We start from the raw sequence: 25,188 nt of genomic DNA on the forward strand, positions 1-25,188 counted from the left end.
AACATGCACCTTATCAATCCGTACTTTTGTGTGTATGTGTGTGGTAAAGGGTGTATGCAGTGGGCATGCACAGGTGGACACCTGCTTTTGTAGGCCAGAGGACAGCCTTGGGTGTTGTTTGGATGCTGTTTAGCGTGAGTTTCTAGGCAGGATCTCTCAATGGCCTGAGTAACCACCATAAAGGTTAGGCTGACTAGCCAGTAAGCCACAGGGATCGATTGTGGCCCACCGTCACACCCAGCTTTTTTTAAAATGTAGATTCTGGGGGTCATATTCATGTCCTAGTGCTTACAGGACAATCACTTTACCAGCCCATATTGATTACTGTCTTAACTAATATATTTTCTTATGTTTCATGGTGAATAATAGTCTTATGGCTGTCATGGGAATCAGTAAGTATGTTAATCATAATTGTCATGTAACTTTTGAAGTTTTTAATAACTGAGCATGTCTCATTTTTATGGTTAGGAAAATTTGTTGATTTAAAAATGACTCACTCTGAAGATTATGAAATTTTAGAAATTTATAGCCTTTTGATTATTGCTGCATTGGCCGCTCCTCTTCCTCCTCCTCTTATTTTCGTAGCTTGAAAAGCTTGAAGCAAGTCACTAATCGAGGCTCCCGGTGCCCGTTTCCTACAGCTTCCTTACTTAATAACATAGACTGGGAGGTCTCACCAGTAGAACTTTGTAGCCTGGCGGTGTGGGATCAGGACACCAGCTTTGCTGGGCTCTGGTGAAGACTCTCCTCCTGATTTACAGATGGCCACCATCTTTCTGTGTTCATAGGTAGGAGAGTGAGAGAGAAACAGAAAATCTTAGTATCTTTTCTGATGAGAATACTACTATCATCCCAAGGGTCCTTTCCACATGTCCTTTTTCCAACCCTATCCTCAGCACACATCCAGATACTATCACATTAGAGGATAGGGATTCAGATAAATTCAATAAACAATGTTATTTTCAAAGGAAAATAAAACTATGGACTGTAGGATTTTATAATAGTTTTGAAATTTTCAGATTTATATGGCATTTAATGTGATTTTCCTGAGAGTTAATGAAGGTAGCTACCACATTAAACATTTGGTTCTGGACCCATAGTAAGCCCATAAATAGTTGTCATCCTTCCTCTGTTTCTTCCTCTTTCAATACAGTTATATTGTATAGTACAATAACTGCTAGTACACTGACTTGTAGGTTATACTGGACATAGAAAAAGGAAATTTACAACAGCCACAAAATAGACAGACACATTTGTTCTAATGTTTTAAAATTGAACTCGTAAACACAGGAGCCGTGAATTGTGTTTACTGTGGAATTAATCTTTCATGTTCTAAAAAGTAAATTAATTAATTATTGGTTCATTTCATTAACGTTTAATGACAAATTTAACACTGATTCATTGCATCTTTGTAATATAATACAGGCAAATGGAGACAGTGGGAATGCTTTAGGCAACTTTAGACATATTGACTCTCATTCTAGAAGCTTAAGGCAATGTTTTTTGTTGTGCTTGGTGGATTGCCCTGTAAGAACCCTTTCTTCTGTACTTTCTCAAGCATCGTTTAGTATTATACATTCTCTTGTGTATAGAGTCTGTTGCTGAATGTTTTTTCTCGATTAATCCCACATCTGAATGTAATATTTCTAGTTCTTCAGGTCTGTAAATCAATAGGTTAGAAATGGCCAGCAAGGTAGTCATGTTTTTTGTCACGTAGGGACCTGACTGCTTGCCAAATAAATCATGATGTTGTGATATATTATTTCCAGTTGTTATAAATTTTCAATATTTATTGTATCAGTATACAAAGTCAGGATTCGGTTATTTAATTTTACTTGTGTCTGTGTTTGAGATGAGAATCCCTCTCTACATTAGTAAGTTTGAATTTCCTTCTCTCTTGGAATCAAATTCCTTGCATGCCCATGAAAGCAGCCACAGAATATACAATTAAATAAACAGGAACAAACTGCCTTTGTGTGTACAAGTGGACTGAAACATGTACCTGCTTACTTATATACAAAATTATTTTTTCGCTGAAATTTTTTAGGATGTTTTTGTTGGTTTGTCTGCTTTTACTTTAGATTATTTTTGCTACTGTTACTCAGTAATTTGGCTCGTGGACATGAGTGAAGCACATCTCGGTACTCCCTGTATTACAGACACATGATGTTCGTTGAACATTTAGACAGTTACCTGACAAGTGGTCCTCAGGCATAAAAACATAAACTCTTCCGAATCCCAGGCTAGCTCTGCAGCATGGCAAATGCCACACTGCCAGAGTTGCCTTTTTAAATTCTGTTTTGGCAATGATGGATTAAAAAAAAAAAAAAGCCCTCAAACTTTCTTTCCCTTTTATCAACAGGACACAAAAATTGCTTCATTGGAGCGGAACATCCGGGACCTTGAGGATGAGATCCAGATGTTGAAAGCCAATGGTGTGCTCAACACGGAAGACCGCGAGGAGGAGATCAAACAAATTGAGGTGTACAAAAGCCACTCCAAGTTTATGAAGACCAAGGTAGGTTGCCGAGCTCAGCCTTTCATGTTCTCAATGAGAGAAGAGAGCTTTGGTTTACCTGCTTGCTTCTGCAAAAGCCCATGTAATCTGCTCTATGAGAGATGAAATACATGGATAGTAAAGGAGGACATGAGAATATTTAGATTCAGAAATAAAGGCTCCAGGAGGGGGTCCAGGGAAATCCCTAGTGGAGTTTCTACCCTGGGAAGGTCAGGAGTAGCTCCAGTGAACGGACCTTTAGTCTTTTCTCTCCCACATTTTCGGCTCCCCCCCTTTCCTTTTGCATTGCCGTTCTCTGTGGCTTCTGGCCACCCCAGACAGTGCTGGGTCAGAAGGCACCGCTCTCTCAAGCCTGCCGCCACATCTCAGTGTTATTAGGATATTCTGGTTTTAGCAGAAGACAAATAATGTTAAGCATCAGTGGCTCCATTTGGTCAAGTTATTCAACTTTTCTAAGCTGGAGTTTCGTTATTTGTGAAATAGGGATCAGAAAAGTAGCTTTGGTAATTCTCAGAGATTATGCAATTAAGCCAGTCAACCTTGTCTGGTCTCCAGAAAGCCCCCAGTAAGTACCTGCCTATGTTGTCTCTGACTTGGCTATTCTGCAACGTTTAGGAAGCATTATTATTAGAGCAACCTGCTCCATTACTGACAGTTCAAAGAACTGGCTTCTATTTGTCAAAATTTAACTTTGGGCTATATGAGGATGGAGGATCTGAAATGATCAGTTTCACACACACACACACACACACACACACACGTAAAAGCATTATATTTATAAGTGGCACAAATAGGTCTCTTAACCCTCTGGATACTTTTCCATCTCCTACTAAGGCATTTTGTTTCTAAAAGTAATTACTACTGATGTATTTTATTTCATTTTTCCTCCACTTTTGTGTCTCTTTTTTAAAATTTTAATATTTTAAGTCTTATATTTTAAAAGTCTTTCTCCCCTGCTATAACATTCAGCAGAGTTAGAGAAAGCAGTGTGTGTGCTGTGTGTGTGTGTCAGGGGGGAAGGGCTAGGCAATCTTCTCACATCTGAGACACATCCATAGTCTGTACAGATTTACAAATTATTTGAAGAAATAATACACCTAACCCTTGCTGCACGTGTATATGTGTATACACATGGATGCTTCTTCAAGGAATTAAATGACACACAGTGTTTCATTCTGAAAACTCCCTGTCTTTTACGTAGGCGTTATAGTAAGACTAAAAACGTAGGTCAAAGATTGGAGATGTCAGAAGTAGAATCTCCTGTGGCTTTGAATGTAGCCATTTCCCTTCAGGGATTCAAATACCAATGACATCCTCTGTTCTGGTTTCTGGTTTCTTTCTTTAGTCGAAGCTCAGAGAGCTTAGGTTCAGTATAGCCAACACAGTGCTAAGGTGACCAGTGGACAGTGCCCAGGTCACTCTGAGCTGGAAGATCTGAGGCAAAGTTATACCTTTGGAAGTTTTGGACAGAATTGCTGTTTTAGATTTAGTTCATTTTACTGCTCTGCATCTTAACACTAGGAGATTGAGTGAATGTTCAAGCAGCATCTGCAGCTGAAAATGCACGAAATTGACTGCGGCTACCCTGAATTGTATACAGTCTCTGTCCAGGTGAATATAGCATTCATGTAGTATTGAGCAAGAAATCACGATGGCTGCTAGCCCACATTTGCCTACCATTTCACTTCTCATGGTAGTTATTTTAGAGTTCCAGAAACTCTGGAGCAAGGAATGCATGAGGAAGTCTTGAGGTGGAATATAGTGGGAAGAATGTTAACTTAAAGATTTGAGCTGCCTCAGGTCCATCTCCAGCTTGCCTTTGCTTGCAGGGAGCCTCTAGCAGAGTGGTTATGTCACACAGCCATACTTTCTGCTTCTATAGAATGGGCCAGCACTGCTAGGTTCAGAAATGGCTCACAGGGATTAAATGAGAGTTAAAAAGACAAAGTACTTAGGTTACTGGGTCAAAAAAAGTGGCCAATATTTGTAAACATTATTCTTGAAGAACTATAACCCAATTAATAACAGTGATGAAATACTGTTATTGTTGAACTGATTTGGAAAAAGGCTTTGTAATGAATACAAATAAAGATGTGCTCTACTTCATAAAAGTGTTCCTTATAGACTGATAAACATTAGATAAAATTACTAGTAGGAATCAGTTTTTTATGTTTTCTGTTTGATGGAATGTTTTTACAGGATTGGACCATAACATTTATTTCTCATTTCTTTATTGACTTTTCTTGATTCTTCTACAGGGAGGAGTGGGCAGGGTACCTTATTTAAACCTGGGAATGCAGCCTGCAGTAGGTTGGACAGAAATATTTGAACTAGTTGTAGAAAAGGCCATGCACCCTCAGTATGATATTGTAACTAGTATGGGTTGGGGAGGATCTCTGGAAATGTCTGTGATTTAAAGTAAATAGCACCAAAGACCCAATTGTTCTTTTCTCCCCAGAATTATTTTTATAAAGATGCCATTATAGCAAAACTAGGACAGCATATTTTGGAAGAAGGTGGAAGATAAGAACATAGTAGCAGAGTTTTAGAATTTGAATCATTTTGAAGGCAGAAGGATCAGGTATATTGGCCAGATGGAAATCCCTGCACCTAGACATTGGCCTCAAGAGCCTAGGCTTTCTGAAAGATTTCCTGTCCTATTCAACTTTCCTTGGTGGAGACCCAAATATCTACTCTTTCTCCCAACATAGATAATTTGGACTGTGAAACTCAACTCTAAGGGGCCATGAAATAGCCTTAATTACTTTTAGGCACATCATTAAACCTCTGAGAATGTAATGAAGCACATTAATAATTGCATTTCCAAAAAAAAAAAAAAAAAATGATGACATCTCCTTTCTGTAGAAGGCTTTGTTCCTAGCCTAACACAGATTTTATCTACTGATGTGAGTGTTTCTGTGTTGGCTGTTCTGTTTTCAGTGTTTGTCAAAGGTGCCACTGTGTTATTATGGGTCTTCCCGTCTATCCTGAATTTGTAACACTTTTTTTTATGAACCTCTGACAGATTACAAACCTCATAACCCTCCACATGATAATAAGCATGTCACTTTCTTGACACCAGGGGATGTATCTGTAATGGGGGAAAAAGCTTGTTTTCCTTGGCTGAGTGGATTTTTTAGGGTGTTGGTTGTGTCACAGTTATAAGTGGGGGAAGAATTCTCAGACAGAATGAAGTGTGCCTGATGTCCACATGGGCTTTATATGAAGCAGGTGATGTAATTCCAATGGGCTTTTTTTCTAGCCATCATAGAGAAGCCTTTCCTGGCTTCAATCCTCATGTATGTTTGATTGCATCACTTTCCATTTTTATTGAGTTTATGGCTGTAAAAGAAGCAAAAGGCATATTTTTGGAAATATGTGATTTTTTTTTTTGCCCTATAAATGTATTCCCTTCAGAAAAACCTTTTTAGTTATTGTCTGCATAAATATTTATTTAAAATTTACCTCCTGGCCATGATAGTCTGAAAGCTATTTTGAAGAGACTGCCTGTTTAATATTTATAGGCTGCAGCAGCCTTATCACCATCAGCCTCTTTTTGTGGAGGAAAGTAGGTGTGTGGGGAGCCTGCCACATGCTTCCTTCCCGTTCACCCTCTTCTGTGGATTAGGAGCTTTCATTCACATTCCTTCTGCATACCCTAGCCTCACACAGCGTTGTCCTTGGGTGTCTGCGGGAGTTTGTACTCCAGCGTTGTCTTTGCTTAGGGCATGCTGAGCTGAGAACCTCTGGAGCTTTATTTAAGCAGAATGGGTTTCACATGTGTGCCGGCTCCATGCTGTGCCTCAGCCGAACTGTATGGGATTAGGGGTCCACAGCTCCAGTCCTGTGGGTCACAGCACAGCTAAGTTTTCTTTAAATTATCATTTAAGGTAATTCCTAATTCTGACCAGCTCTCTTGTTATTTACATTCTGTTCTTGTTGGTCAGAAAAGTAGCTAATAATTGTTAACACTATTCCTCAAGAACTGTAACCCAGTTAATAACAGTGGTGAAATGCCATTACTGTTCAACTGACTTGGAAAATGGCTTTGTAATGAAATACAAATAAAAATAAAAAATGTGTTGTAACCCATAAAAACGTTCCTTGTAGACTGATAAACAGTAGCTAACGTGTACCAATAGGAGTCAATTTTTTTGTTTTCTGCTTGAGAGGGAACTCGTAGTCTACGCAGAAGAGAATGCGGATTCAGGATTGCTAAACGTGGATGTGTGTGCTCTGCACAGCACTCACCAGAGCGGTGTTCCACCAGCTCCCACTCCCATCACCACATACCTGGGATTCTCCCTGGGCCCTTTCAGAATCCTTCTCAGGATCAAGACCATTCGATTTTCAGATGAAAAGTTTTCGTTCCCTGATATCATGAGACTTCTTGCCAGTGGTTTTCCATCTATACATAGTGTTGTAGTTGCTTTTCTAGTTGCTGTGTGAAAGATCCTGTAACAAAGTCAACTGTGAGGAGAAAGGTTTATTTGGCTCTCAGTTGCAGAGCATACTCTATCATTGCTAGTCTTCCCTCTTCAGCAAGTTCAATTAAGAGAATCCTTAGCAGAAAGATGGCTCAGTGGTTAAGAGCACTGTCTGTTCTTCCAGAAGACCTGAGTTCAATTCCCAGTAACTATATTGTGGCTCACAACTATCTATATTGGGATCTGATGCCCTATCATGGCATGTAGGTGTACATGCAGATAGAGCACTCACACATTAAATAAATAAATAGATAAATAAATAAATGAAAAAGAAAAGAAAATGCTTCACAAAAACATTGACCCAAAACTCACTCTGATAGCCTACTGGATAGAATCTTTCAGGGTCCCTCTGTGGTAGGCTCCTGTCCTATTCCCTGTTTTTTCCCTCTTCCAATGTCCCATCCTGTTCGCCTTTCTGAGTGAGGATTGATTATCTTACCCAGGGCCTCCCTTCTTACTTAGCTTCTTTATCTGTACAGATTTTAGTATGTTTATCCTATATTATATGACTAATATTCACTTATAAGTGAGTATATACCCTGTGTGTCTTTCTGCTTCTGGGATACCTCACTCAGGATGATCTTTTCTAGTTCCTACCATTTGCCTGTAAATTTCATGATTTCCTTGTTTTTAATTACTGAGTAGTATTCCACTGTGTAAATGTACCACAATTTCTGCATCCATTCCTCAGTTAGGGACATCTAGGTTTTTTCCAGATTCTGGCTGTTGCAGGGTATCAAAGCAGATGCTGAGACTCATAGCTAAACTTTGGGCAGACTGCAGGGAACCTTATGAAGGGGAATACAGAGACACCTGGAGGGGACAGGAGCTCCACAAGGAGAGCAACAGAACCAAAAAACCTGGGTAAAGGGGTCTTTTCTGAGACTGATACTCCAACCAAGGACTGTGCATGGAGATAACCTAGAACCCCTGCACAGATGTAGCCCATGGCAGCTCAGTCTCCAAGTGGGTTTCCTAGAAAGGGGAACAGGGACTGTCTCTGACATGAAATCAGTGGCCTGCTCTTTGAACTCCTCCCCCTGAGGTCGGAGCAGCCTTACCAGGCCACAGAGGAAGACAAGACAGCCAGTCCTGATGAGACTTGATAGGCTAGGGTCAGAGGGAAGGGGAAGAGGACCTCCCCTATCAGTGGACTTGGGGAGGAAATGAGGGAGGGAGGGTGGTTTGGGAGGGGACAAGGGAGCAGCTACAGCTGGCATACAAAGTAAATAAACTGTAATTAATAAAAAATAAATAAATTTAAAAAATGTACTCTGCCTATAAGATATGCAGGGATAAATATAGGGCAGAAATTGAAGTAATGTCTAAACCAGAGACCCTCCTCATGGGAGAGAGCCAACCCCTGACCCCTGATACTCAGCTATGCTTGCAAATGGGAGCCTAGCATAGCTGTCCTCTGAGAGACTCTATCAGTAGCTGATTGAGATAGATGCTGAGACTCCCAGTGAAACATTGGGACTCTAAAGATACCAAGCAATATTCATGCTAACTAAATAAAATATCTAGAAAAATCAAGATTATAAAACAGAAACTGAATAGCATAGTGGAATAGTTTAAACACTTGATTAGCCGTAGCAGAAAGGGGATTTACTAAAGTAGGAAATAGAACAGAAGAAATTAAATAAGAGAAATAGAGTACTTGTCCAAAAATTATTTATGAGTGGCTAAGAGATCTATGCCAGCATATAAAGATGTCCGTATTTACCGTTGGTGATTGGAGACGTGCAAATTGCAGGGAGGCACTACCTGACCCCAGAATGGTAATAAAAGACAGGTAATAATGTTAGTGGGCTCTTGAGAGAAGTCAGAGCTTTTGTATATTGCTGGCGGGAATGAACAATGTCACAGACTATAAAATTTCCCTAGGTAGGAGGCAGAGGCAGGAGGGTCAGGAGTTCAAGGTCATCCTCAGCTATATAGTGAATCCAAGGACAAGTGGAGCTGTGAGAGATACTACCTTAGACAACCTTAAAAGCACCTACCGTCAAAATCCTCCAAATACTAAACATTCTGTTACCTGTGGCTTAATGATTTCCCTCCTGAGGTATGTTCAAGAAGTGGAAGTTATGTGTACAGAATCCTTTACATAAACGTTCTTAGCACCATTATTCAGAATAGCAAGAATGTAAATATATCTCAGTTTCTGCTGCCCAGTAAATGGATAGGCCAAATGTATAATAGCCACACAGTAGACTAGTATTACGTGATAAAAATGAGTGAGGGGCTAAGCCACGTTAAGGGAGTAATTCTTGTAAGCAGTGTGCTGTGTGAAAGGAGCCTCTCAGTCATGACTCATATGTTTTACTGCATTTACATGACGTGTACAGGGCACAACAGTGCCCAGAGGCAGGAAGGGAGTCACTGGGCACATAGAGCTGAGGCCTGGAGGTGGAAGACAAAGGGTGACGGCGTCTGGGTTCTTTTATCTCTGAGGTTAGTTTGTGATGATGATAGCATAGCTGTGTATGCTTCAGGTAAGCGAAGGGTGAGCTGTGCAAGGCATGGTTAGTGAGTAGAGAAAGCCCTTCCCTTTAGAGGAGGGCGTGTGGATTGATAGCCTGACCTCTCAGCAACTTCTGGTGGTCAGGACACAGCCGGATGATACTCACTATGCCCAGAGTCAAGACTTCTCTTTAAATCCTTTAAAAAGTTGTGTGCATGCTACATTATTCCTGTGGAGGTTAGAGGACAACCTGCAGTAATTGGTTCTCTTCCTCTACACTATCTAGGGATTGAACCAAAGTAGCCATGCTTAGACACAGGTATCTTTACCGTATGAGCAAGCACAGTGGCCTCTGGAAAACAAATACCTCCAAACTAGGAAATTACTTTTCCCATTCAGTAACATATTCAAGAAAAAATAGAAGTTTTGTTTGTTTCTCTTGTCTTTATAAAACCCTACTAAAGCAAGAAAGGGTATTTTTGTGGAATTTTTTTTCTGAATTTTTTGTTTTGTTTTGTTTTGTTCTGAGATAGGTTCTTGCTCTGTAGCCTAGACTGTTCTCAAAGTTATGATTCTCCTGCTTCAGCCTATATAGCAGTTTCTAATGGATAATACATCAGATCTTATTCCTTACATCTAAGTACAACCTTTTGCCCACGGGTGAGGCTTTCCCTGCCTTTCCTCTTCCCTCATTCCCTGGGGTCAGCACTAATGAACTCTCAACCCCCAGGACTTCAATTTTTTACACTTCACAAATGGATAGGATCATGTGGTATTTGTCCTTCTATGCCTGATTTGGCCTTTTTTGTGGCTGAATAATATTCCATTATGTATTTTTTTCTACATTTTCTTTATTCATTATTTCCTGGACATTGAAAGTATTTCTATTTCTTGGCTATTATGAATGGTTCTTCCATGTACTTTGGGAATGCAAATGTCTTCTCAGCATGCTGACTCACTTTGTTTAGCTTTGTGCCCCACAGTGAGGTTGTGGGACCATATGAGTATTATATTTTTAATTTTTTGAAGAATTTTTCACTGTTTTTCACATTCACTGCATGGATTCATAGCCCTACCAGTAGCAGGAAGGGTTCCCTTTCCTCTTTGTGTCTTTCTGATAATAGTGATGTTCTACAGTTTTCACACACTTTGACCATTTCTTGGTTTTTCTTTGAGCAATATCTTCTTAGGTCTATGCCATTTAAAACTTTCGACTTTTTTTTTAACTTCCTTATGTATTTTGGGTATTAACACCATGTTTAATGTGCAGTCATGTGCTGATACGTTCCTTATGTGTTGACTCATCCAGAGATGAGTCAGAAGTTGTGTGTGGTGTTGTATGTCTGCAATCCCAGCAGGTAGGAGGCTGAGGCAGTTCGAGGCCTGTGTTGGGCTACATAGGGAGTTTGAGGCTGGCCTGGGTTACAAGAGAACTTGGCTCAAAACACAAAATAAAATCAAAATGAGTAGCAAGCAAAGGTAGTGGTGAGTTTATAAGTAAATCTGAGCAACTGTAGACTGTGCAAAGTGATAGTGCATAGGGCTGGAGAGATGGCTCAGGGGATGGGATCATTTCACACGTCTGCAGGTGACCAGCACTCATACTTTTAACTGCTTTTAACTCCAAAATCAGGGGATCTGATACCTTTTTCTGGCTTTCATGGGTACCCACATCCATGGATGCTAACACACATACAAACAAATAAAAAATAAAATCTAAAAGTAGTGTTATTAAAATCAAAGCATGACAGAACTATATGACATAATAATTGGTAATAATATTGGTAAAATAACAGGTAATTGGGCTGGGTTTTTTTATTGTTTATTTGTGTTTTTAGACAGGGTCTCAGGATGTAGCCTGGGCTGTCCTGGAACTTGCTTTGTGGACAGGTTGGCTTCAAACTCATAGAGATCCTCTTGCCTCAGCCTCCCAAATGATGGGATTAATGGTGTGTACCACCACACCCAGCTAAGAGTCTGGTAATTGGATCTGAGCTCAAGATTGAACATAATATTGAAGATGATAAGTTAAAAAGATAAATTTTATAAGTTTTAGAGCTGCAGCCTAAAGATTAAAATAAATTAAGTGAAACAAATGTAAATCTATGTATAGCTTTTAAATTATTGGCAAAAGAAAGAGAGAATGAGAGAGAGAGAGAGAGAGAGGCATTCGAAGCAAGGCAGAAAGAAAAGCCAAAGAAAGAGTAGTATGGAGAGAAGTCCCAGGTGTCGCTCTGAACTGAAATCATGTGGCTGTATTAACTATTCCACTTAATCTTGTCAGACAGAATAAAAGGATGCGGGGGTTGCTGTTCACAAGCAGCATGAACAGCACGGGGCTGAGGAGGCAGGGGAGGTTTGGAGAGATGCATCAGTGGGCAAGATCGCTTGCTATGTGAGCACACATAGGATCCCAGCACCCATGAGGCTGATGTGTCTGTGTATGAACCCCAGTACTATGGCGTGCAGACATGAGGATCATTGGGACTTGCTGGCTGTGTATCCCTAGGTTCAGTGAGGGACCCTGTAAGGGAGGAATGTTAGCACAAGTCACTCTGCTTCACACACACACACACAAACACACACACACACACACACACCCCTTCAAATTCAATCAGAAAAGTAGTTGAGTACCCACCTAGCATTCATGCTGTTGTTTCACCCATGGGCATATTTTGACATACTGGTTGTTGTTGTTGTTATTATTATTATTATTATAGCTTTTAGGGTTCAAAGCTAGGAAGGACTGCTGATAGCTTTTCCCCTGAAGCCGCTCTCATAGATCCTTCTGGTACTATGAAATCTAGCCAACATGAGGAAGCTTTCTGGTCAATACCAACCTAATTTCTCCATGTCCTATGACCAAAGTATGGTATCTTCAGCACTAGGATGAACAACAAAGATTGTTTTGGTAGTCTCTAGTATACTCCTGACCAACTGGCAGTGGATTTTTCATTTGATAACCCACTCCCATGTAGGTTAATTTAATCACACACACACACACAAACTCACACACACCACTCTTGTTTTTCTTCCTCATTATCATTGTAAATAGCAGATGTCCATATAGATTTTTCAGACATCCTTAGTTATCTCAGGGGATAACTTTCTGCTCCTCCTCTCCATTAATGAAAGCTGTTTTAGAGTGTTATTCTTTCTATACAGTCCCCTCTGGATCTTAGGAGGTGCTAGAATACTCAGGCTGGAAAAGACTAACCAAGAGGCTTCAGGTATGAGGCTCCTGGGAGCCATCATCCACAGAAGATGAAGGCTTCGCAGTGTGGATGATTTAGAGATGCCCACATCTTTTTCTTTAACCCTATACCCATGCTCTGTAAGTAAGCCTTATATAAACAAATAAACAAATTGGTTCTCTATGTGAATTTTGGAATTATAGTTAGGTTTGTCATTGGGACCTTATGGAGAGGAGGTAGGCATCAAGTATGTCTTCCCTGAGAAATAATTCATTTTTTAACTTAATTTTTATAATTCATTCATTTTACATCCTAATTGTCACCCTCTCCCTTATCTCTTCCTGGTCCCACACTCCCTCTCTCTCCCATCCCCTTTCCCTAGTCCTCAAAAAGGGGGAGCCCTCCCCCTACCATCTGACCCCAGCCTATCAAGTCTCATTAAGATTGCCTGCATCCTCTTCCTCTGTGGCCTGGCTAGGCCGCCCCACCAGGAGTAAGTGAACAAAGAGTGGGCATCAGAGTCCATGTCAGAGACAGCCCTTGCTCCCTTTACTAGGGAACCCACATGGAGACTGAGCTGCCTATTGGCTACATCTGAGCAGGGAGCCAATGGTCCTCTCCCATGGTCCTCTGCATTGTTCTTGGTTGGTGCATCAGTTTCTTCAGGACCCCCTGGGCCCAAATTTGTTGGAGAAGGAATTCTTATAACAGTGACTGACTGTATGCTATCATAGTGCAAGACACACCAAGTTCCAAATGGTTAAAATCCAACAGAGACCATATGCTATTTTTGTGAATCAAGTGAGAAATGACACACACACACACACACACACACACACACACACCTATACATTTGAAAATTAAGCAAGAGACTTGTAAGCTATTCATGACTTAAAGGGGGAAAATGGAGATTAAAAAATAGGACTGAATAATGTCTGAATTGCAAATTCAATTAGTGACATCAAGCTAAAGTGTTTGCAACAAGAAATTAACAGTCTTAAATCTTATGTAAGAAGCAATGAGTACTGGGGAACTGGCTCAGTGGGTAAAGGCACTCACTGTGGAAGTGTGAGGAGTTGAGTTTGGAGCCTCAGTATTCACGTCAGAAGCTGGGGCTGCGTGTGGCTGTTAGCGCCTGTCATCTACATGCAAGGGATAAAGGGGTGGCAGAGAGAGGAGGTCACTGGGGCTTGCTGGCCAGCTAAGCCTAACTGGGAGGTGGAACAGAACACAAAAACGATAAGCTCCACGTTCAGTGAGAGTCCCATCTGAGGGGAACCTGGTGGGAATAGATGGAGAAGGACCCATGTCATCCCCCTCTGGCCTCCATATACATGTACACAGGATGTGCACAGCATACCCCCCCATACATGCATTACACACATATAACTCAAAGAGAGCACAAGGAAGTAACTTTAAAATAACAACAAAAATTAATAAAGCAAAAAACAAAAAAATGAACTCATCTCATCAGCACTTCCAAAATTGGATCTCTGATTTCTTGGTTTAATTAGCATGATTCTGATGAGATCAAACAAGGAAGTATTAAAGATAAACAATGAGAAGAAAAGCATAAACTATAGATACCATTGGTAGAAGATATAATTAGGTTTTGTGAAAATTTTCTGCAAATATGAAAATTTAGTTGCAATGTGGAATTCTTAGTAGAAAAAATGCTGCTTTATATGGTTTAGCTCATGTTTTATAATGGACATCAAAATAGACATAATTCAGTGTTTCAGAAAAGTCCTTAGAGCACACTAAAGCAAGCTCCCATAGATAAGTGTGCCACAGCCAAGAACAATGGCACAGATGGGAGCAGAACAGAATGCTCTACCCCAAAACATAGATGAAATCATGAAAGAGTATCTGCAAGCTGAAAGATATTGTAGGTCATGACTAAGTGAAATTTTCCCAGAAATACAAGGAACGGGTAATGTTGAAATTCCATTGATGTTACTCATTACAATAACATCTTTAAGGGAGAAAAGCATGGGATGGGGGCAGAATATTGGATAATATTAAGCATTCTTTAATGATTTAAAGAAACTCTTGAAATAATTTTAATAAAAGAGAACTTTCTCAAACCTAAAAGCACATCTTCAAAGATCTAATTACTACATTTGTTAGTAAGCAACATCACTTTTCTACATGTGAAAATCAGATGTCAAACTAAATGATGAAATGCTGAAAAGTTTCCCCTTGAGACCTAGAACAAGACAGTCCCTTCTTTCTGAGTGGTCTTTTCATGTGGCTTGTGTGGATTTCCACATAGTGGAGTTGTCACAGGGTTGTTGGCTTGGTACCATGGAAGCAGGATTTCAGCAGTGAGCAAAGGCTACCAGTGGGGACTGTCACAAGGTGGATGGACCCATGTCATGCTGGCTTTGAGTATGGGGACAGAGGCTGACAGTTGTATTCTAGGCTAGAGCAAGAACAGAGGTACTGATATTTTGCCACATTCAGAATCATTGTTCAGTACAAGTTCAGGAGTTAGAAAACAGACCCAGCTTCTAGTTTGTAAGAGGCACAGTTGTGAGGAAGAGAGGAGAAGGAACTGGTGCCAGTCATCTCTGAAGACCATGTTGACTCATGTCAGTGGATAAAAATGGACTGAGCTGGTGACATAAAATACTGAGAAAACTGTAGGGTAATGGCATATTCACAAGCTACTTGTGGTCATGCACATCAATTTAACTGCTTTGGAAAGTATTTTGCTCTTATCTGGTAAACTTAGATTAAGAGGTTAAGGTGGTTTGAATAAGAATAGCCCCACAGACACATATATTTGAATACTTTTTTGTGTTTGTTTGTTCGTTTTTGTTTTCGAGACAGGGCTTCTCTGTGTAGCCTTGATGTTCAGGTCTGTCCTGTGTAACCTTGGCTGGCCTTGGCTAGCCTCAAACTCACAGAGATCCACCTGCCTCTGCCTCCCTGAGTGCTGGGATTACAGGCATGCCCCATCAAGCCTGTCTATATTTGAATACTTAGTCATCAGCAGGTGGCAAATCTTGAGAAGAATTAGGAGGCATGGTCTTGTTGGAGACAGTGTGTCACTGGGGTGGGCTTTGAGGTTATAAAAGCCCAAGCCAGGCCTGGTGTTACTCTCTTCTTGCTGCCTGTATATTGGATTTAGAACTCTTAGCTCTTTATCCAGCACCATGTTTGCCTATGTGCTGACATGCTCCCTGTTATGATAGTGGACTAAACCTCTGAAACTGTAAGAAAGTCCCAATTAAATACTTTCTTTTATAAGAATTGCCTTAGTCATGGTGTCTCTTCAAGCAGTAAAACAGTGGCTAAGACAAAAGTTGTTATCACGAGTGGAATATTGTTGTGACAGTCCCGACCATCCTGTTTGTTGGAGGAACAGGGAAGACTTTGGGCCTTTGGACTAGCAAAATGGTTGGATGTGTTAAGTAGGGATAAGTATAGGAAGCATGATGACAATGCGTGCAGTTGGAACTGTGGGATCCCAACTCAAGAAGTTTCAGAGGGGGAGACTATTGGTACGTGGCCAAGAGAGACTGTTCCTGTGATATTTGGGGGAAGGATGTGGCTGCTTTCTGTATTTGTCCAAAAAAAAAAAAAATCTTCCTGAGGCTAAGTTGAAGAGTTTGGATTAGTGATGTTGGCAGAGGAAATTTCAAGACAGCCTGGTATTGACTCTGTTGCATGGCTTTTAGTGGTCATTCTTTTGCAGACCTATAATGAAAAGGAGCAAGCTGAGCAAGGAAAAATGCAAAATGTACTGTTTGAGGAGAAACCTGGAAGCAGGATGTGGACTAGAGCTACGTTCAGTGCTCAGCGAGAGAAAGAGGTTAAAGAAAGGGCTGACACTGAGTGGAATAAAGGGAGTGGTGACCTGGTGCAAGCCCCTACCGTGCTAAGCTTTCAACTTGTGGAAATACATTTAAAACAATCATAAGTAGCGAAGGAAGTCCTCAAGAACAGAAAGTGGATGCAGATGTAGTTGAATGAGGGGGTTTGTGTTCCAGTCCCAGCAAGTGGCAGAACATGGCTGCTTCAGCCATATGGTTCTGTCTTTAGAGTAAGGGGTACAAGAAAGGAGTTATGGACTCTCTTTCTGAACCCGAGGAAAGAGTGTGTCAGGGGTGTCTCACCATGGAGGCTTAAGGAGGACGTTGTATGAAGTTGTGAAGGTGAAGCCTGGACTATGTTGGACGGCAGAGTGGAGAGATACTTGCCAAGGAATGCTGCTAACAGGTTGTATAACAGCCCAAGAAAACATGCTACAGTCAATAAGGTTGAAGGGAGCTGGAGACCTGAATTGCACTTTGACAGTCAACCTGGAGACAAAGTTTGGAGTTTGCCCTACTGGTTTTGGTCTTGTTTTAGTTCAGTATGTCTTTGAAATGCTCCCTCTCCTCCCTTTGGTAATGTGTATGCTGTGCCATTGTATGTTGGGAGTATGTGGTATGCTTTTTTTTTTATTTTATAGGGGGTTACAATTGAGAGATTGCATGAGTCTCAGAAAGACTTTAAACTGACTTTTAAACAATGTTGAGACTGTGATACACTATGGGGACTTTTGAAGTTGGACTAAATGCATTTTACATTATGGTATACATCACATTACTGTATAGATTATGGTTCAAAGCCTCTGGGGACCGAGATTAGAATGCAGGGTTTGAATAAGAATGGCCCATACAAGATTAGGAAGGGTGGCCCTGTTGGAGTAGATGTGGCTTTGTTGGAGGAAGTGTGTCACTGGGGATTGGCTTTGAGTTTCAAAAGCTGAAGCCAGGCCCAGTTTCACTCTCTTCCTGCTGCATATAGATCTGGATGTAGAACTCTCAGTTTTTTATCCGATACCATGTCTGCCTGTGTGCTGCTGTGCTCCCTGCCATGATGGCCTGTGAAACTGTAAGCACTTGCTTACAAAATGCTTCCTTTTATAAGAGCTTCTGTGGTCCTGGTATTTCTTCACAGCAGTAGGACAGTGAATAGCACTGTTGGAAAGATTAAGAACACAGGGAAAATGCCAGGTTAGTGGTAGAGTTGCTAAATAAATTGAGGTGAACTCTTGCAGTGGAATATTCTTCTTCAGTAAAAAAATAACTAAGTTCTGCTGTACATAGGTTTACATGGACACCATTTAATCTCTAGGACATAAACAGTTTAAGGGCTGTACAACAATTTTAAAATATGAAAAACTTAGTGATAAAATTAAAAAATCATCTGAAATTCTGGCAACAGTTCCAAAGAGGACTAGAATGAAAGAGATATAGAATGGACTAAGATTGATTTTATTTTTTTGTGACTTGAATGATGAGTGTTTTTTGCATTGCTTTTTTTTTATAACACACACACACACAATATTCTTTTGTTTCTATGTTTAATAGAAATAAAATAAGAACCTTAATGCCTTAAATTATTTTTCTTTTGAAGATTGTCTTCAAATTATACCCTTGAATCATTGTCTCCACTGGAAACTTGTATCTCAGGTTAATTAAATATGTTGCCCCTACCCACCCACCCCCTCACGCATGATCTGCATAATGACAGTAGACTTTGGGGTTTCAGTGACAAACAGATTTTGGCAGGAAGCTTTCATGGCATTGCAGACCTAAGGTCTCAGAAGCATCTGCTTACTTACTTGTCCCTGAATGGCTTCTTCCAGACCAGGGCCATCCCTGTTAGCAGATTCATGGCATTTCCAGCTGGATTCCTAATCGCTGGCTATTGAAAACAGAGGGAAGTGAAGAGTTGTCAAGTGTAAACTGTTGAACAGGACTTTCTCAGATTTTGTAATTGTCTTATTTTACAGATTGATCAGCTGAAGCAGGAACTTTCCAAGAAGGAGTCAGAACTTCTTGCCTTACAAACCAAGCTTGAAACCCTTAGCAATCAAAATTCCGATTGCAAGCAGCACATTGAAGTGCTCAAAGAGTCACTTACTGCCAAAGAACAGAGGGCTGCCATTCTTCAGACAGAGGTAAGGTGCCACCTGGGGCTCTGGAGAGCTGGGACCCTTAGAACACGCATACACAGTGTTCTTCCTGAGAGGCGTTCTGTAGAAAACGTGTTCCCAAAACTGCTGGGGCCAGATGTGTTTTGGAATTTACAGATGTTTGGATTCTTTTTAAGGTGAGACCTGGTGTGTCTGTCATGGTTTTGTGACCTCTCACTGAGTACCCAGACCAAACATGGGAGGACAGCCTCACATTAAGTGGGATAAGCAAAGATGAAGGCTGGAGTCATTGCTTTTTGTTGATGTGTGTTATGTTACACACACAAGGAGTTTGTTTCACATTCAGAATTTTATTTTTCCATTCTTTAGAGAAGTTGTTATTTCAAGACAAGATTTCTATGTGTAACAGCTCTGGCTGTCCTGGAACTCACTTTGTAGACGAGGTTGGCCTCAAGCTCACAGAGATCTGCCTGCCTCTGTCTCCAGAGTGCTAGGATTAAAGCTGTGTGCCACCAAACCTGGCTTTAGAGCTTTTTGTTATTGTTGCTGATTTGAGAATCATAAGGAATTGGATCTGGAATTATTACATTTGATCAAACTCATATTATGAGTATACTATTCCATATCTTACTTGATGACATTTGTAAAGGTGATTTCTTACTAATTGTCCCAATGAAGAAAGTTAGCATTGCACATTTCTTAAAGGAAATGTTGCTTTATTATTTCTCATTCATACTTAGCGGAAAACAAACAAACAAAAAACAATCATTCTCCACCCCCACCCCAACACACATACATTATTATTCTCATTTCTTGCTTCTGGTTAGATTATGCAGACAGACAAAAACACATACCAGTGGTTGTGTAAATAAAACAGCTGTCAAAAGCAATAGGAAATATAGGGAAGAGAGTGGTGATCCAGGCTGGCCTGTATGTTATACTATTTTGGGAGAAGGCATCATCATTGGTATGTGTATCCTCAGGAACTCTTTGCACCTGTCTTTGTAGGTACAGACTTGAAGATGTGTAAGGGTATATACATTTGCCTTAGGAATTAGTTGGGTTGTTGAGTAGGTCTGTACCCTCAGTTAAAGTTGCATAGGCATTTTCTTTTCTAAGGCGTGGATTTATGGAAGAAATTGGAAGATGACATACATCTCATTTGAAGGGGCAGTAGAGCATTCAGAACTCTGCTAGTGAGTACTATGCCATCAGCCACATAAGACTTTTAAATTAAGTTTAACAAAATTTAAAATGTAGTGCTTTAGCTGAGCACAGTGGCACACACCCTTAATCCCAGCACTCAGGGAGGCAGAAGCAGATGAAACTCTGTGAGTTCGAGGCCGGCCTGGTCTACAAAGTAAGTCCAGGACAGCCAACACTATACAGAGAAATACTGTCTCAAAACAAACAAACACTAAAACAAACAACAACTCCCCAAAAGAAAAGAAGTAGCACTTTAGTCACAGTAACCATGTTTTTCCCATTCAGTAGTGTCATGTGGCTAATGCTATCTATTAGACATTTCAGCCCTCTAACAGTTGTCTAGATGAGGGATTGACTGGGTCCAAACCTGGCCCTTTGCTTGATTTTATGAAATATTATAACCCACCATGTCTATCCGCCCATGTGTCTGCTTTCTTGCTATAATAGTAGAGTTGGGCAATTGTTACAGAGCCTGTGTTGAAGAGCTGAAGTTATTTACTGTCTCATCTTTCATGGAAAATAACTGCCGACACGCACAGTGTGATCTTTGTGAAGCAGGTCAAACAAGCAGGCCTTGGAGTGTTCCGCCAGGACTCTTTCTTGTTTCCTTATTGTATACAGGCCAGGTAGTTTTCTGACTCCTATCCAAAAGCACAACTTTTGCTTTACAAAGTACCTTTTTATACCCGTATTTTGTCTTAAAGTTATTGTAATTATGTTACTGTGAGTTGGGTGGGAGGAAATGATGATTAAGGCAGTCTGCTTGCCCAAACAGGCACCCATGTTCCCCGACAATTCCTCTTCAGAGGGCAAGTGAGAAGAGCCACCTCAGAAGGATGTTCCTTTTACGGTCTTACACTGATGCCTGCAGTTTTCTGCATCCCGATCCTTTATTTTGCTTATTTCAAATTAACACAGTTTAAGTTAGGCCCATATATATTTCATGAAAAAGACAGAGGTGCCATTATGTGGACAGCTCCTGTCCCATGTTCAGTAATTAAATGGCCCAGTGGAGAGATGGTGCTTTGAAGTAGAAATGAAGTCACTCTGTGTGAGGACAATGAGATGGTATTTCTACACTCTTGCTTTGAAGTTGAGAGTGTGACATTAATAAGTCTATCAGCTGAAACATCCAAGAAATCTTCTTTTGTCTTTTTTTCTTCTATTGAGATTGTCATGTATATTCAGAGGAACAAGTTATCTAATGACGTCTGTCTCTTGAAGAAAGAATTTAGTTGAAATTAGCTCTAATTGTTGGATCATGGGGAAAGGCTCTCTAACAGCAGGGTAGGATACATGAAAGTGCTGTGTTCTCTCATTAGCTCAACAGCAAAACCACAGTCTCCCTATCTCATGAGTCATTGCTTAGCAGAAGGGTGGCTGTTCAATGAGATATGATGCATTCATTACGTCCTACATTGGAAAGATGCGAGCTGAAACATACCCGAGGGATGTGGAGCTTACTCTCCACTGTTACACAAAACAGTTGCTTCAATTTGGTTTCTGGCTCATTCCAAAGGTTCTTGCCAGAGCAGGAGAAAAGGTCTCATTGGCCTCTTTGGGACATCTATGCTGCCAGCAGGCTTTAGCCATATGTCAGTGACACAATATAAATGATAGCTGTCCCTGGTCCTTTCTTGAGAACACAGTGTGAAATGGCATCTGAACTGGCATAGTAGTTCCTCTCTGTAAAGAACGTTTTGCAACCAGGACCTTTGTGTTTGGGAGGTGGCAGGATGGAGGTGGGGTGAGAGGTGGGAGGCAATTTGTCTGGGTTTGTGGCTCTGTGGCTTGACTCTTTGGTTGGTTAGTTTTCACTTGTACAAATACTCAGGCTCTTTTTGACGTGTGTACTATAAATCAGTGGAATAATAATTACACACATGCAGAGATATACCACATGCCTCCTAACATAACATTTTACTTTTAAAAATAGCTTCAAAGGACCCCACAGCCACGTTTCTTATTTTGCTATTTCCGGTACTGTTTCCTACACACCATCTTGCCCCGTCCAGAGTCACACACTGCGCAGCAGCTGGGGGACTAGTGAAGTGGCTTGTGTTCTTTCTTGATTTTTTTTACTTATTTTTGTTTATATACTTACATTTATATACTATATAATATATTTATATTTATCAATGTATCCACAAAGCAGGAAGGATCAAGTCCTAGCATTTATTTCGGGTGGAATTAAAATGTGTTTTAAAATGAAGCAACAAACACTCTTTGGAAGTGGGAGGTACGTGAGTACACATGGATCTCCCTGTTGACGTTTCATGCATGGGGAAGGTCTGAATACAGAATTCAGGGAGGCGCTTTCCCTGCTTGTAGTAAAATGTTCAAACTGCAAGGTGAGTTTCCTATATTGCTGCTGCTGTTATTAGTGTTGGCGCTGTTCGCTGTTGGGATGCTTGAACAAGTAAAATTATTTCTCATCTATATTCTGTCTTAACCTTGGGAGTTTCATTTGACACTTTAGCCTGTGTGTTTATAGACCCTAGATTTTCTCTAGGGTCACCTTTTTGTGTCTTAAATTGAAACAGAGACATAAAAGTACTACACAAGTGACCGTTGGTCCTTTTCTCAAATTAAGATTTTTGTAAGTCATTTAAGGTTCTTAAATTACTTTTTTCCCTTTTTTCTTAAATTTTTCATCAATTACACTTTATTCATTCTGCATCCCCCCATAAGCCCCTCCCTCCTCCCATCCCAACCCCACCCTCCCTCCTCCCTCTGCTTGCATGCCACTCCCCAAGTCCACTAATAGGGGAGGTTCTCCTCTCCTCTCTGATCTTAGTCTGTCAGTTCACATCAAAAGTAGCTGTATTGTCCTCTACTGTGGCCTGGTAAGGCTGCTCCCCCCCCCCCCAGAGGGAGGTGCTCAAAGAGCAGGCCAATCAGATTATGTCAGAGGCAGTCCCTCTTCACATTACTATGTAACCCAATTGGACTCTGAACTGCCCTGGGCTACATCTGTGCAGGGGTTCTAGGTTATCTCCATGAATAGTCCTTGGTTGGAGTATGAGTCTCTGGGAAGTTCCCTATGTTCAAATTTTCCTGTTCTGTTGCTCTCCTTGTGGAGACTCTGTCCTCTCCAGCTCTTACTATTTCCCAGTTCTTACCTAAAATTCCGTTCACTCTGCCCAACAGTTGCCCATCAGGCTCAGCATCTGCTTTGATAGTCTGAAGGGCAGAGGCTTTCAGAGGCCCTCTGTGGTAGGTTCCTAGGTTGTTTCTTGTTTTCTTCTTCTTCTGATGTCCATCCTCTTTGCCTTTCTCCAGAGAAGAGCATGTCTGATTGCATGCGGGTTGATGCCCCAGGTCCCGCCTCTGAGAAAAAGGTATCGGACGGGTCTGATGCTCTTTGGGTGGATGACACCTAAATGAACATCTGTACAAAGTCCCAATTTATTTCTATTATCAGAGATCAGACCTCTACTCTTGCCTGATGCGTCTAAAACAAAAAGGGGGAACTGTAGAAAGCTGCGGAATGCTATGCCTTAAAGATGGAGCTGGTTTCCGCCTTCCACCTTCCCGATGGTGAGTGCTCTCTGTCACGAACAACTCCACATTTGGCTAAGGCCGAGGATCTGGCTTGCTTCCGTGTATGTGGACCTATCTGCATTGTCCCCGTGGCACGCCTGGGTTGGCTACCCAGAGGCTATTTAAGCTGTGGGCTGGCTTTCCCCGGGGTCCGAGGATTGTTCAATGTTCCTGAATAAACTGCATTGAAAAAAAAAAAAAAAAAGAAAATACATAAAAAATAAATAAATATACTTAGATCATCTTTAATCACCAAAAAAAAAAAAAAAAAAAAAAAAAAGATTTTTGTTTCTGCTCTTTAGGAGAAAATCCTCCTCACCTTCTCAGCATGATTGCCAAACCACTAGTCCTGGTCACGGCAATTCTTATGCCTACTTTCTAGAAGGTGTGTTATAGTCCACACAGTGTTAAAGTTGTTTGTTTTTTTTACTGATTTATGTCTCACATTGGTCAAGGAGGTGATGTGTTGTCTAATAACTTGTTAGCTAACAGAATGTAGGGGTTTCATATTCCAATAGGTAGGAGCAAAGCATGCTGGGTAGGGTGGTAGGTCCCGTAGCAAAGGTCTGTAGCTTTTCTTTTTAAAATGTAGTCAATATGATGAGAACATTATACAACCCATAGACCTTCTTTCCAGAAAAATTTCTCTTGGCAAAGACATACCTATGTTCACATGCGCTGTTATGTAGAAGTTCAAGTAGTTTGTAGATGTCCCAAAGTTCTTCTGAGATTAATGACTTCTCTATGGATGTCATGCACATATTTATTTAACACATATTTTTGTGCCATATGGTACAAACATTGTTCATGTGTCATTGTAAGACTTAATTGCCCTTGTCAGGCACACACTCTATTCAGCACATGGGTATATGCTGCAGAACTGGTTTACAGAGCCCTGAACTCCTGGCGATTTCATTACCACTGGCTACCAGTAACCCTACATGGACTCCTAGTTAGACTTCATCTTCTTCCTGTTGTCTAAGAGCAGATATGTAAAGGAAGAAGAGAAAACGGAAATAAATACATAAATAACTAGCTCCTTAGGAGATTAAGGTATGAAAACTATTCAAACCACCCACTTACATGTACTATAATTGAAGCTAATGTTGGCAAGGTCGCTCTGAAAACCCTGATCTGCCTGCCTCACCTCCTTGAAGAAAGGTATATTGCACATGAAGGTGCAGACTCGGGGCCTCAGCACAGCGGGAGTTTCCTGCACATGCCTAGACAGGCCACATATGGCTGTGTGCCTCACTCTGACCTTCCTTCAACTTGTAACATAAAACAATGGTATCATCTGAGGTTGCTTTATTGAGGGTCTCTAGTGTTCAAGGTGCTGGTCAATAGGGAAAACTCATAATTTCAGGAGTTTCTGCTCTTGATCTTTCCCATATTTGTTCCATTTCCAAAATGTCTGGATAGTGTCGTGTGGCTGCCAAAATGAGTTCTAGAAACTGTGGATTAGCATTTTCAATGTGATACTTAAGCTTAAACCTGGATTATCACCTGCGAAATCACTGTTCAAGTTGCTCTGGTTTAAGGTAAGGAAAAAAGGTCCAGAAAAGATGGTGAATAGAAGCAACTGAGGTCCTAGGAATTGAACTGTTTTCACTAGGGAAACAAAACAAAACAAAACAAAACAAAACAAAAAAACAAAAAAAAAAACCTGATTTCTTTGAGGATCCTGCTGAATTGAGGGTTAGCAGAAGCCCAGTGAAGTTTTATGATTATATACTAATGTATGAGTTCACTAGGCATGACACTGTCCTGGCTAAGAAAAAAAAAAAAAAAAACAAAACAAAACAGAATGGATAATATAACAGTATGAATCTTCAAGATAA

The 25,188-nt window shown here is 40.7% G+C and overlaps 1 protein-coding gene across 1 annotated transcript in view; it reads left to right on the forward strand.

Moving 5' to 3' along the window:
- The window catches only part of Erc2 (ELKS/RAB6-interacting/CAST family member 2), an 898,378-nt gene that overhangs the window by 289,500 nt on the left and 583,690 nt on the right, over positions 1 to 25,188 (forward strand). Inside the window, 2 exon segments of the mRNA XM_060390770.1 lie at positions 2,363 to 2,518; positions 18,455 to 18,622. Coding sequence (XP_060246753.1) covers positions 2,363 to 2,518; positions 18,455 to 18,622 — 324 coding nt within the window.

This window comes from Meriones unguiculatus, chromosome 9 (genome assembly GCF_030254825.1).
Source record: "Meriones unguiculatus strain TT.TT164.6M chromosome 9, Bangor_MerUng_6.1, whole genome shotgun sequence".
NCBI lineage: Eukaryota > Metazoa > Chordata > Mammalia > Rodentia > Muridae > Meriones > Meriones unguiculatus.